This window comes from Channa argus, chromosome 9 (assembly GCF_033026475.1).
Source record: "Channa argus isolate prfri chromosome 9, Channa argus male v1.0, whole genome shotgun sequence".
NCBI lineage: Eukaryota > Metazoa > Chordata > Actinopteri > Anabantiformes > Channidae > Channa > Channa argus.
Window position 1 is genome coordinate 17,384,391 of NC_090205.1, and position 14,523 is coordinate 17,398,913.

General features: G+C 38.7%; 1 protein-coding gene across 2 annotated transcripts; it reads right to left on the reverse strand.

Annotated features, from left to right (window-relative positions):
* Positions 1 to 3,719: 3,719 nt before the first annotated feature.
* Positions 3,720 to 9,864, reverse strand: LOC137132402 (desmin-like). 2 transcript variants are annotated; one of them, XM_067514754.1, is made up of 11 exons: positions 9,174 to 9,864; positions 7,921 to 7,981; positions 7,633 to 7,728; positions 6,534 to 6,695; positions 6,324 to 6,449; positions 6,079 to 6,189; positions 5,798 to 5,907; positions 5,586 to 5,638; positions 5,024 to 5,115; positions 4,838 to 4,876; positions 3,720 to 4,437 (listed from the first exon to the last, which is right to left on the reverse strand). In XM_067514754.1, exons 1-11 carry the CDS (start codon positions 9,746 to 9,748, stop codon positions 4,396 to 4,398), a joined length of 1,467 nt encoding a protein of 488 aa, XP_067370855.1. In that variant the 5' UTR covers positions 9,749 to 9,864; the 3' UTR covers positions 3,720 to 4,395. The 2 variants fall into 2 exon arrangements, with proteins under 2 accessions (XP_067370855.1, XP_067370856.1); XM_067514755.1 differs by lacking the exon at positions 4,838 to 4,876 and having other exon boundaries at positions 9,174 to 9,859.
* Positions 9,865 to 14,523: the final 4,659 nt, after the last annotated feature.

The window sequence follows — 14,523 nt, forward strand, 5'->3', positions numbered from 1 at the left end:
TTGCCTGTTTAAATACCGAGGTGGTGTTTGAACTAAGCAGGATTTGCAGGTCTTCGTGTGCCCATTACTGCATGAAAAACCTTGTGTAACTGTTTCCAATGTCTCAGTGTTTAGTGTATCACTGTTTTAATGTAACAAAATAACTCAGTTTTTCATTTTAATTTGTTGGTTCCCGGTGGTCACAAAACACTTTTCCACATTGACTGAATCAAGTAAGAAAAAATAAATAAAAGTAACGGTGAAGGAAAGTCACAAATGTGACATGCTTCAATTTTAGCAGTACATAGAAGCAAAAATCATTTTTGTCTGTTAACAACTTCAGTCCATAGTTTCATATACATTTATAGTACGACATTTGTGAATCGATTCATTCTCAGTGTTTGGTACAATTGCTGAGATGCTAAAGAGAGTCCAGACTTATTTTTCTCTTCTCTTCTATTCATACTAACCAAGTAAAGGGCTTTGTAAAGTCATTTTCCTCCTCTTGACACGTATCATGCTGTCACCTTCTGTTCTGATGGATCAGTGTTAACCAATTGTTTTGCGGTTGTGGCTGGTCAAGTGTTATTTTTTTATATCTGGTCCTCTTGTGGTTTTACTGTAGTACAAATGTGACATCATCGCCGTCCTTAACGTGGGAACAAATGTTTTCTGGCTTGTAATTTGTGAAAAAAAAGTTTTCTTTTGATTTCCTTCTTTTTAAATTACTATTATTTTCTGTGTTCGCCTATCCTTTCTGAATACATGTATGTTTGGAAAAAGGTTTAATTGTAGATATCAAACTGTAAATAGCTTTTTTTATTTGTTGAATTTTCATGTTTACACAACAAATGGAGTAGACTTGTTTTAAATTGTGTTACTACTGTATGTCCGGTGGTTTTGACTTGGCTGGGTGGTGGATGGCTCATTCTCGTTCTGTGGTTCAACATGTGATGCTGAAAGTCAACAAACTGAGCCTTGAATCTGATTATCTGCAATTAATAGTAATTCAGTCATCGTTAGACATTTTGAGAAGAAAAAGCAATTCATTTCCCCACCACTCTGTTTACATTTGTATGAATCACCTGGATTATTATTATTATTATTATTATTATTATTATTATTATTATTATTATTATTATTATTATTATTATTATTATTATTATTATTATATTATTATTATTGCGCATGACTTTATATGGACCTAAAATATGATAAACATTGTGATTCTACAATCTAATTGTCTTCTTGTCTCTACTATGCTGCACTGTCATTTGTTAAGAGAGGCATTTATGTACACAACTACAAAACATTGACACTAACACACACACACAGTTGCATTATATTCATAGTTCAGAAGAAAGCAAATATGGTTTGTTTGAAGTGTTAAGTAACACTACAACTAGGTAGATAGTACAGTAATATCTCATACAGTTAATTCCATGTGATGTTACAGCTGGCAGCTGAATTTGGTGGTGCTTTAAACTAGCTTGATCCAATGTTGAGAAAGAATTTTAAATTTGAATTGTACACATCATGTTGTAATTACAGGTGTCCCAACAACACTCTTGCTAGACTGACTACAAATAAAAGTACTTACATTTGAGTACCTGCTGAGTTCTGATACAAGTTCTAAACAAGTTCTAAACTGTTTCGCCTCATCAGTCCACTGCACAGTTAAGCTGATGAGAGACACTGGCAGACACTGTTGATCCAAATATTAGTGTGTACTCACCTGAACACTTTCAAAGGCTGGAGAGGTCATTCCTGGTCTTTGACAGTCTGGAAGGAGCATGTATCTGACGAGTGAATGTTCTAATCCGCAAATCAATACAACCAGGAGCACTGGGAGCAAAGCCGCTATGAATGAGGTTTGTAATTAGTTCCTTTTTGTGCATGTTATGGCTCTGTGCACATTTGCTTCTGGCCAAAAATATGTGTGGGAATGATTATGCCTAATGTAACTTATCTATTTTAAAAAAAGCCACAGCTTCAGAGTGCTCAGATCTCTACAGCTTGAACTTTATAACTTGCTCTGTGCAAATACACTCATTAAATTCAAGGCAGGCTGTTTTCCATATGATAGACATTTTCTTTTATGTCTCCCAAACTACATCTGTCCCAAAACGTAATACTCGTTTATTATGTTAAGCATTGACATGAGCTTGCTGTAAGATAACAAGGTTAGCTCACAGGTCCTGTGCAGTTTAACATCCTGATGGTCACAGAAAGGTTGACACCGTTACCTGTACAGATGTGACTGTTGAGCTACTCACAGAAGACACAAACTCTGAGACAGCTGGGATTAGAAATATAGGTGCACTGAAATGTTTCTAGGCTGTGATAAAATCTTTAATTTTCTGTCCTTTTTTTTTTTTATTTATTTACAATTTAGCAATTTGCAAGCTAAATGCTAGATAAATCCTACACACTGCACCTTTAACTTTCCATTTTATCAGTAATTTTCTGCCATTCTCTACAAAACTAGAAACTGCAGTACGGATATGGCAAAGTAGCTTGAGCTAATTCAACACAGACTCAATGTCAGTATTTACTCTCTTCCGGTAGAATATTCTTAAGTTTTTCAAATCCCCTGGAACTAAAATCAGTATCAGGATCAGTATGTGTACTCTCTTTTCTTATTCATACAATCTCAAGTGGGGCCACTTTTGTACTGGTGAGTTAAAAATAATACATAGCAAAACAAAGTATCTGCTTTTTCTTTCACTAATTCACAAATTCAGTGATGTGACCTGACAGTAGTTTTAGGCTATGTTTTCTTTGCAGCTTGGCAAAAAAAACAAAAAACAACTCCAGTTATATAACATCTAAATATTTAGGAGTATGTAAAATACGAATGTAATCAGAATTGTACACAAAAACGCATTATTTACATGTAAATGCCCTTGGTGTGTTTTTACTAGCTGAAAGAAGTGCAGCCACAGAGGTAAGGGGACTTCTTTCTAAGAAAATGGAACATAGGAACATGCTGTCTTTTTTATTAATCTATAATGGCTGCAATGCGGTTACTTTTTCCATCAAGTGCAAAGAAGCAGAGAAAAGTTCTGACCAACTTTGCTCCTTAAATTACTGTAATACTTTCCTTTTGTGCTTCTTCCATTGTTCTGCTTAATTATCTGTTGCTGAATCTTCCTCGTGTTTCTTTCCGTCTCTGAATAACCTTTTCATTAAATTTGTCACCTCCTGTTTTTCTTGTTTTCTCCCTGTACCTCCTAGTCCCACTCTCTTTCTAGCATGCTCATTTATCGTCTGTATATTCCTTTTTACCTCTCCTCCTCCACCCCCACTTTTCATCTCCGATGACATTTTCAGTCCACTGACTTCAGAAACAAACAGCGCAGACTGTAACTCTGGTTGCTGTGCTAATCTTCTTTCTGCTGGAAAGAAAGACTAGGACCAGCTCATTAACCAACCATTGTTCACATTTCCTTGCAACAAGTCCAGCCCTGTTACTGATAATTTAAATAAAACAACCTATTTTGTCGATAGAGAATTGTTACACTTGGCTGGAAAATCTGGCATTATTTTAGAAACCTAACATCAAATGATTAATGCAGTGGGTAAAATAGTTTCATCTGGAAGCGATGAAAGACTTGTATGCCGTCTGAGAAATACTAATGAATAGGGCTTACACAACGTAAGGGCTTTGAACAGACACAAAAATCAAATATGTGCTTCACTAACATAATCTAAAAAGAAACTGAGTCTCAAGTGACAAATGTTAATAAGTGACATCTTTATTTGAGCTTTTCTGTCACAGTGAAAAAGCATACCATGGTAACCCCTACTCATACAAACACCCAGCACATGCTACTGATCTCAAACCTTAAACATGACTGAGTTACTTTTCATGACTAGTTCAAACCTTAGACCATCACATCACTTTCCTTAATTCAGTTACATTAATAAATGTCCTCCTTAATGGTTCCATTCCTTGCACATTTGCACAGAGAGACTTGGAATATGTGCAGTGAAAATTACTGTTGAAATCATAATGAATCACGTTCATCAATGTATCTTGTACCTTGCAAATTCACCAATAGGTACAATAGTACAGAAAACCTTGGTTATTTGAAACTGTTCTTGCCTTTGAATACTTTCAAAATAGATTCAGACAGAAAGTAACACAAATAAAGAAATTTCTGGAATGCCCTTTATTTAATACTAGGCTAAAGGCAGTGTATTGTACCTCCATACTTCATCCATTCTGTTACAGTAAAACGATACTGGTTGCATTCACTTTGTGTTTGTGTTTCTCTTTAAATCAACAGAAATGATCAGCCTTCTGTATCCACAAATGGGCTCAGCTTATAAATATATTATAGTGGTGGAAGGAGAATAGACATGTTCGCACTCTTTTTATCATCCTTTTTATCTAATGTTGCCCTTTCTTGTTTACATGATGTCTTGCTGGTGCTGTGTGGACTCACTGACAACCTGAGGGAAACAAAGAGAGGTACTGTAAATTGTTCTAAAAGAAGTGAAAAAAACATTCATTAGCTATGGTAAGGTCAGACAATATGTGAGCATATTTCCTATCATCAGTGGTGCTGATGTTATTGATGCATCTATTTTACCTGCACTATTTATGTGCAGGGAAAGTGAAGTGCTGTGCAACAATATTAACTGAGAGTGAAGCTGTCTGTTCATTGAAGCAAGTGCAGAGTGGTTCAGCTTACTGAGCAAATGCAAACTACGAGATTTCAGATATTAGAGACCACAAATGTTGCCACAACTAAGCTTTCAACTCAGCGATAGTGATTAGTTTAACATCTGGTAGTCTGCTGAATCCCGTAGTGATATTAAGATATGGGTGAAATACTGGAACCAGACTTACACACTGGGCACTAGCGCCCTGGCTCATAGAATACTTCATCTGGACAAGAATATACAGCAACAAATCAAACCAACTCAGAAGGGGAATTGTTTAATCAATGTATTTCTCTATCTCTTTTCGGCCAAAATACTTTGGTGAAACAATTTTATAAAATATGTATGTGTGTGTGTTTGCGTGTGTTCAAACCTCTCCATCCCGGGTCTCGATGGTCTTGATGAGAACAGTCTTCTTGGAGTGAACCTCTGGTGAGCGCTGATGCTGGGACTCAGGGCTGGTCTCTGCAAGAACACATTGATACAGTTCCTTAAACAATTCATAGACTCATATGCCATGTTACAGTTAGTATATGTATGGGCATCAAACTGTCTTTGAAGTTAAAAATGTTCTAAAAGTCATAAATATATGTACATTGACTTTATTACTGCTCACTGCTGCTAATTAAGTGCAGAAAGTAATTGCATGTTTAGGCTGTTACCACATTTAAGTGAAGAGTAAAAGTTATTTGTTTTTTGATGTGTGGCTTGCTGACGATCATGTCTGTGAATCAAAGGCCATTGGGGTTTTAAACGTGTTATGTATCACCACACAGTGGACAGAATGTGACACTGCAGATAAGCAACATGTAATACCCTCAAAATAGCGCCCCCAATATGCGGCCTGTAAAGCTGTAATTGGTCTGTTTGTCCTTGCATTGACTCGTGGAATGAACAGTGTATTTATGCATGAAGGAAAGAACTGTTTCTCCTACCTCTAAATCCAATGGAGGAATAAGCAGACTGGACAGGTACATTGGTAGTGATCCTGTAAAAGGGGTGAAAACAAATTGCATCATTACAAGTCACTACTAAGATATAAATTATGTAAATAAATACAATTTACAAATCATTTGTTTCTAAGCTTTAGAGCAGACTTTTACTGTTTGACTTTGGTCACATTTAAATGCAAACAATACACACACACCTGCTTTCTTCTCCCTCCAGCAGCTTACGGTAGGTGGCAATTTCAATATCAAGGGCCATCTTCACATTGAGGAGGTCCTGGTACTCCCTCAGGTGGCGAGCCATATCATCCTGTACATCAGAACATAACATATTTTACTGTCTGTTCAAACAAACAAAATGTCACCAGACAAATTGAATTAAAACCTGTCATTTGAAAAATCCTGCTTCAGTTTAATCCTACTTTCTGAACTGCAGTAGATTCAACAAGAAAATAGTTCATAAAATCTCTAGAATAATTGCCTTCATTTTAGCGATGTCTTCCTCCAGGCGTGAAATAGTATCCTGGTAACCAGCAGCCTCGCGCCCCATGCGATCCTCCATATCTCTCATCTGACGCAGCAGAGATTCGTTCTACAGAGAAACAGAGGCATGAAGTTAGAACTGAAAGAAATTGGTCCAAAATTATGCTTATTAAGAAAATATTTAAACACTAAGTGTACTAAATTTGTTTGTGTACAATATAAGAGGTTGAGGCCAACACTCACGGTGCCCTTGAGTGAGTCGATCTCACAGGTGAAGGACTGGATCTGGTGTCTGTACTCCATGCTTTCTTGTTTGACCTGACGGAGTGCATCATTGTTCTTAGTCACCGCCTGGTTCAGATCAGATACCTGAGGAAAAGGAGGATGAGGTTTAGCTGTGCAACTGCTGAAAAAAACGGTCTGTATGTGTTTGCTTAAGTATAGTAGGTTTACCTTGGACTTGTACCAGTCTTCTGCCTCTGCAATGTTCTTGGCAGCGATGGCCTCATACTGAACACGGATGTCTCTCAGAGCAGCAGTCAGATCGGGTTTGGACATGTCCATCTGGATCTGGATCTGAGTGTCCTGCATCTGGCTCTGCAGCTCACGAATCTCCTGAACAGGGACAAGAGATTAGAGAAGATAAGATTCAAATATACTTTATATATGACAAGTTGCTTATAAAGCAGCAAATAATTCACTTAACAAAATAGCAAGCGAAATTCTCATTATTCTCATTCTTTGTATGAATCAATAATATTAAGAGAATCTAAACACGTCATTAATTCCTCTAAACTCTTAATGAAGGAGAAGAGGTTTAACATAAAATCAGCATAACATACAGTAAATAATTCCATTTATGTGTAAATTTTGAAAAATGTACAAAATTTCAAATGATATTTACCCTGTGGTTTACTGTGGCACCATTTGCTAAAATATTAGTTTAAATCAAAAATAGCACAAGGCTGATGTAGCACTTTCAAACTGGTAACCTTTACTCTTATTGAGCTGTCTTCTGGCATAACCAAAAGATTAAAATAGCCGTGCATCTGTTCAGATGCACACACACACACACACACACACACACACACAAGCACACACAAAACAGCTGACATGCTCTCTTCAACCAATCAGCAGTTGAACATTTCTGAGAGGTCAAAGTTGAGGCAGAGAGGACAAATTGACAGGAGGGGACCTGAAGTGTGCCGACATGTGTCTGAGTGCGTGGCTGAGTATGTCCTTTGATGTCTAGAAGAGGTGCACAGACATTTTTAGTGCACTTGCTTTTTGCTCTGCATATGTGCTAAATGTACAATTTCTCACAGTTTTGTAGACACAAGAAGAGATTAGATTGGAAAAATGAAAGAGAACATGTCAATTTGATGTTTGATTTGATATGATATGTGTTAAAATATGTTTTACAATGAGGTTGTGTAATACTTGATCTCTTGCAGGGCGTTTTGCCTACAGAGGCTCAGATCTGATATTACAGTGTGTATTCAATTACAGCTGTTGTCACTGACAGACAAAATTTAAAGTTACATCAACAAACCTCTTCATGGATCTTCTTGAGGAAAGCAATCTCCTCTTGCAGAGTCTCAATGCGTCTTTCCAGGTCCAGCCTGGCCAGTGTGGCACTGTCAACATCCTACATGCAAATACCAAACAGAAATTTAGAGGGGAGGAAGTGGTTGATGATAAATGAAATGGAAAATTGTGCTTGCGTAAGTAATGCAACCAAAGCAGATTTAGCCTAAAGGGAATTGCTACTTTTCTACTGGAGGAAATGTCTGAAAATTGAGATTTAAAGACTTTATTTTTATGGTAATAAAAGACGCACAGCTCTGAAAGCAGACAGGTTGTTCTCAGCTTCTTCTTTTTGATGAATCTCCTCCTGCAGCCTGAAGAGTGCAAGAGAAGAGGAAAAGAGCAAAAAGAAAGATAAAAGTTACAGCACAACTGTGTCTGAGAGCATACTTCCCCAGGGACCAATTACTACATAGATAAAGTAGTTAGCACCCGTTATTCCTACAGCCCTCTGCTCTCTGCTTTTTCTGACAGCCAGCAAATTTACAGAAATAGAACTGGGTAGACAGTGACACATCATAGTCTTTAAACTTTTACTTGCATCCATACTCATGCACACAATTATGCACTTGCTCTTTGAGGCCTAAAGCTGTGGTGCAGCTGCTGTCACATTGTCAGAGTCAAAGGGTAAAAGTGAAAAATGAACAGAGAACCAGGTGCTTTGGCAAGCTTGAGTCAGTGCTGCAGGCAACAATTTTAAAAGGGCTGATGAAGAAAAAGTAAAGGGCAAGCATGTGTGGAAATTGTGTGTGTGTGTGTGTGTGTGTGTGCGTGTGTGTCATATAGACATTTACATTTAAGTGATATTGCTCGCTGCTGCAGTGACAGAAAATCTAAATTCATAGAGCTGACCTAGTAGCTACAAATAGACCATCTGAGATACACCCACATCACAGCACTGTTGCTCTCTCTGTGTCTGACAAATACACACACACGCAAGCACACACACACACAACAGGCTTTGTGTGTTCATCTGTTCATTTTCATCTTTTCTTTCTGTCTGGCTGAAACTTGATCTGTCTCAGTTTTCCCAGTCTTGCGTTATTAAAAAGTTGTTGTACTGTGACACTACATTGACACAGTAAAGCAAAAAACCTACAAATCTGTCCTTTTCCATTTTGTTATCTCTCTTTTTCCAAAAAAGAAGTGACACCTATTGAAATCAGTAGATTGTCATGGGAGTCAGAAGCTGGTCCTTTTATCACTCTTCCAATGCCATAATTTGGAGAACTACCTTTAATGCTCAACTTGAGGCTTCTTACATTTTCTATTTTTCCTCACGTTCTCGTGATGTACAGTCCAGCTATGTTTTAGGCTTTCTAATTCTGACCAAGGAGGTCATGCTTCTAAAAACTATTCATAAAAGAACAGTGTGTCAGGAGAAGAAGCAGCTATTATCACCTGTTGCTTACTCCTGGTAGGGGATTGAGAAGCTGAGGGGCTACGCCATTACTTCACTGTTTGAAGCCAATTTTTCACCCTCTTTCATCATTCATCCCAACTTACCTCAGTTTAAGTTTCTGCAGGTCATCGGCCATGTTGTCTCTCTCCACTTCCACTCGTGCACGCTGGTTGGAGAGGGCCTCTATCTGCCTCCTCAGCTCTCTCATTTCCTCCTCGTACATCTCAGCCACACGCCCAGGCCCCTCACGGCCCTTCAGCTTCTCAATCTCCACGGTCAGTGCTGCATTCTGCTGCTCCAAGAAACGCACTTTCTCAATGTAGCTAGCAAAGCGGTCATTGAGGTGCTGAAGCTCTGCTTTCTCATTGGTCCTTGTGTTGAGGAAGTCCTGGTTCATGGCATCAGCCAGGTTGAAGTCGAGTTTCTCACCAGAGTAGGTGCGCACAGCTGAAGAGGAACCGAGCCCAGCTCCTCCAGCACCAACTCTGTAGCTGGAAAAGGAGGGAATGCCAGTGCTCTTGACCTCATAGACCCTGCTAGACATGTGGCCTGAAGCAGAGCCGCGGCCTCCTCCTAGAGAGGAGTAGAGGGAAGACATTGGGGTTGAACTAACACCAGAGCCAAAGGTGCGACGGTAGGAGGAAGAACTCTGTGCGGAGGAGGAGTATGACTTGCTCATGGCTGGTTGACTGTTTGGTTGGCTTGTGTCTTGATGGAGCTGCTCACGGTGCTGAGACCCAACTGTCCCACTGGGCCACTGGGAAAGAAACTAAGTAAAGAAATGCCAGGCAATGGCTATTTGTAGACTTATCACACCCACTCTTACCCCACCCACCAACTCTTCTCTTCTCTCACCCGAGTCTGTACTCACACTTATTCCTACTCCACCCCTTCACTGTGCCCCAACCCTTATTTTCCCGTTATTAAATTATGAAATCAGCATTTTCGTATCCAAGCCCTAACCCGAATAAAGTTCACTTTGGACATATTTACGAAGAGTTTTGCATGGGTTTTCCAATCCCCCCACAGCTTACTTTTATTAAATTGTGTTCAATCTTAGAATAACCATTAATAACGAAGCACTTTAAACTAAATTAAATTAATTTGTTTCAGTCATGTTTACTTTATTGGATAGCTTTTAAAGAAAAAGCCATGATCTTGGACCTTTTGTTTTACAACAAACATACTGTAATTACTTTCATAGCATTTTTGTGATCATTTTCCAAGTCTTTCCACAATATCTCATCCCCCTCTTCAGCAACATTTTCTCCAGTCCATTTGTCTTCACATGCCCCACTTGTGTTGTGCCAGTTGCCAGCCCACAATGCAGCTGTCGAAGGGGTCTGGTTTCAACTGCTGGAAAGGGCAGTGGCCTTGTCTGTATGTGCCTTTTTGGATGAATGTATGACTAACACAGTCAAGTCAGTCTGTCTACTCTGCATTAGTGTGCAGGAACTATAAGGTGGGAAGCTGTTGTAGAAACTTTATAGGTGTTGGTCATAAACACTGTCTATACTGGGCGGAAGAAGTGGATCACAATGTAGTTTATCTCACCATAAGTAACCTTGAAACGGCTTCACGTGTTTGAAACAGTTGTCAGATTGTTACTGTAATTCATTTTCCAGCCAGTAAGCTACGGTAACTGTGTTGTACAAGCACACACATTTTGATGTGTTAGGATTACTGTGGGATGTGTTAATGTTAGAACATTAAGAGTCTGACAACTTTCAAACATATTAAATTATTTTGTTGAATACTGTCCTGATGCTGCACAATAGAATTTGTGACACACAACTGTGGATTTACTTCTTAGTAGCTAAAGCGTTACAGTAGAGTTTTTCTTTTAACCTTGGTTACATAAGCAGCTGTCCAGTGTGACTGATAGAGCAGCTGCCAGGAAGGTCACACACTCCATTCTGTTGCAAGGGCTCCACACTGCATGCACTCACACCATGAGAGTGTATACCTCTCCATATATTTGTCATGCGTTATTTGGTTAAATTTAGCATTTGAATGTTTGGTAATGGTGAATATGTAATAACCTTCCCTGTACATTCATCATGTTGAGGAACAAAAATCGGTCACATGGGGTCTCACCTCCAACCCACGAGGTGCAAAAAGGCTGCACCCACTGTACCTGACTAATTAACCTTGTTTTGTAAAAATGGCCTCCCACTGAAGAACACCGTGTTGACCCTGATAGGAAATGGGAGACATATCATCGAGCTGCAGGTAAAACCAAGCCCAGACTCATGAAGCATCTGCCCTCAACCTTGTGTCGCGCATCTGTGTAAATGTGTTGATTGTAATGACGGTGATGATAAGGACTCTAAATACTGCTTAGCAAAGCCGCAGTATACGCCGGACATCCTAAACAAGTTACATATTTCAAAAGCTTTGCACCCCCACACGAATGGTTTCAATTACACTGACTAGTCAAAATTCCAGTCAGTCAGGTAAAGGTACAGGTATGCTGGGGATTACGCAAAACTCTGTGGATCAATACAAATGCACACATGGCAAGTTGTCCTGCCCTAACAGGTGCATAAGGAAAAAGAGTGTTCAATCAACTCTAGCTTTTAAATTAATTACGTAACAATGACATAACACAAAGTGTTTTTATACTTTTCCCCGCTTCTCCAGTCTCCTATTATCTGAACTAACAGGTATAAACCACATGATAATAAATGTAAAATTGCCCCCCCTAAAACCATATATAATCATCTGAAAAACTGACTGAAAAACTAAAAATATATGTATGATTGTCCGTGTGTGTGTGTGTGTGTGTGCTGTAGGGGTCACTGTGTGTGGTCCTTTGTGTATTTGCATTTGACAGTGCAGTGTCTGTGTCAGCTGCCTGTGGTGTCAGCTCTATTTTTAACATTCCCAAATGAACTCTGTTGTTCAGCCACTTTCCCAAAGGATCATGGGACTAAAGGCAGACCCAGACACCCTCCATAAAAGAATTTTATTATGATGCCACTTTTACCGATAGGACAAATATAACTGCTGACAATTAAACTGTAATATCAAATATAAAATGAAAATATTTGATGCAGTCAGGTACATGACACAAACAACTCTATAACGGATCATAGAAAAGCCATTGTAAAAGATATTGTCATGTTCCTTCCACAGCTGAGATTTGTTCAGTTTTCTTCACATTTCAACATTTCTCTTGAAACTCCTGCAGGATACATTTACTTTTCCCTGATATACATACTAAAGTTTATTATACAATAAACATATAATAGTTACATTTATTTATGCATATTTGTGTTTATATAGTCTAATAAACACCAACAGGCCCCTTTTAGGACTGTGACTTTGTTTGTTCTAACACCAAGGGCTCACATAACTGAGGAAACATGCATAAATAGATTTAGATTTCAAATTCTGAAGTCAACATTAATAATTATTATTAATAATTATTTCGCAACTCTTTTTGTCTGGGTTGTAAAAAGTGAGATGCTGTCACTCCATAAAAAAAAACATTTTATTCAGGCTTCATGGGTAAGTTTCTTTGAGTTATTCTGTACGACATCCCATCTTACTGCACTCACGTACCAGAAATGATGAGGTGAGCTCAATCGTAACAGAGGATGTTATGTGACCCCGTATGACAAGGATGTAAACCGCTGTCTAGTCATCCTGGAGTTTCCCCGTTGAAAACCACATCATCAGTGCAGCTCAGAAAAATCCGACACCTACCAGTTGCCTACCAACCCCCGACACAGAAGCAATACCTGACTCATAGCCAAGTAAAAAAGACATGCTTTAAATGGGATCCAGATCCCATGATGACTGGGAAAACCGTTATCACACTGACACATGCACGCGACACGTCTAGAATATCAGCAACGCATAGCAGCCAAACCCTACTCAGCTATGGCATGATTCTGTTTTTGCAAGAGGATGCAATGACACAGTATATAAATGTCAGCATTTATTTGACATGCTTTGCATTAGGAAATGCTAATCATCCAAATTATGTCACACACTATAAATCTGTGAGCCATTGCTTTGACTTGATTCATAAAAGTGAACGAAGTCTGAATATTTTCACATATTAACTAGATTTTAAAGCCCATTTAAAGCTGCCCCATCTCACAGTGAGATGTTTTTGTGATCATTCTTTGTGTACGAACATAGTTTGAACTCATTTTGAAATAATCTTTTCTTAATTCCTTCCCCATGTTCCATTTGTGGGGTATTCTTGGTAGTGTTTTTGTTTTGTGCTCGGCTTTTGCAATGCTTGGGCAGGCAAGAGCCAAGATGTGTGGGTGACATGATGAGAAAATGGCACGATAAGAAATGGTTTGAGGATCCTTTATAGAGAGGATCCTCTTAGATCTTTAAACTGCAACATGTGATTACAGCAATAATACAGCAGTGACAGTGAGTGAAAGTGGGTAAAAAACATGTTCAAATAAGACCTAAATTGTGTGTCTAAGTGTCCAGCTGGTTTCATCCTTCAGAAACATGAATGCATGTTACCCAGCAACCAACAAACATGCATACACACATGCCAATGAGTCGAGCCGCTGCAAAGAGCGACACAAGAACAAATAGATGAGAGTAAAGATGTGTGTGTGTGTGTCTGCACGCACGCGTGTGTGTGCGTGTGTGTGTTTGCATGCATCTTTTACAAGCAAACATGTTCCAGGTTTATTTTAGTTGTATCTTAGAAGAGTTGCGATATCAAAAGCCAACAGCAGCTCACTGTGCCTGAAATAGAGGACAGTGCACATCAAATCAAACCATGTGTTTTATGAGTCACTCTAGATTGAAAGGCCACTTCCTGTTTTATCACAGTCCAATTGCTCCAGACTCCTGTCAGTAAAATGAGCATAGTTGTGTAAAAGGACAATGCAAAATGTAATATTTAGTAAACTCTCAGAAGTGCAAGCAACGCTAATCCATGACATTATCAGCCATTCACTGCCTGCTGTTTATGGTATGACAAGAACAGGATCACTGTGTGAACGGCAAAGCCAAAGCCAAGAACTCATCCATGAGTGTGCAGCGCATTACTTAAAATAAAATGAACTAATGCAAAGGTTTCCCAGCAGAAACACCAGGTGATGTTTTTTTAATTGAAAGTTTCTTTTTTAATTTTATATCCAAACAATCAAAGCAGTTTCCATTATTTCTGTGTAACTATTTATATTTGACTCTGACAAATAGTAGAAAAAGCAGTCACCAGGCCATCTTCACACACCACATGCACTGATGAGCACAAGAGGGAGCAAGAGGACAATGAAACAAGATTTAAAAAAAATGAAATAAAGATGAGTGCATCCACATTTGCAAGGGTAGTGGGGGTACATCGTAAATAAAAATAGACAATGGAAATGATTTTGCTGATTAAATGTATATGTGGTCTTACCTGGGCTGAGTCGAGCTTAAGAGGCATGTGTGGGACCCGTTGTGATAACTTCTTTTCTCACCATC

What these genes read in the sequence shown, in the direction of transcription:
- LOC137132402 (XM_067514754.1), bottom strand. Translation starts at nt 9,748, where the DNA reads ATGAGCAAGTCATACTCCTCCTCCGCACAGAGTTCTTCCTCCTACCGT. An exon ending in CTGCAGAAACTTAAACTGAG is followed by an intron (nt 7,982 to 9,173) that starts GTAAGTTGGGAT and finishes TGCACTCTTCAG; the next exon opens with GCTGCAGGAGGAGATTCATC. An exon ending in ACCTGTCTGCTTTCAGAGCT is followed by an intron (nt 7,729 to 7,920) that starts GTGCGTCTTTTA and finishes ATTTGCATGTAG; the next exon opens with GATGTTGACAGTGCCACACT.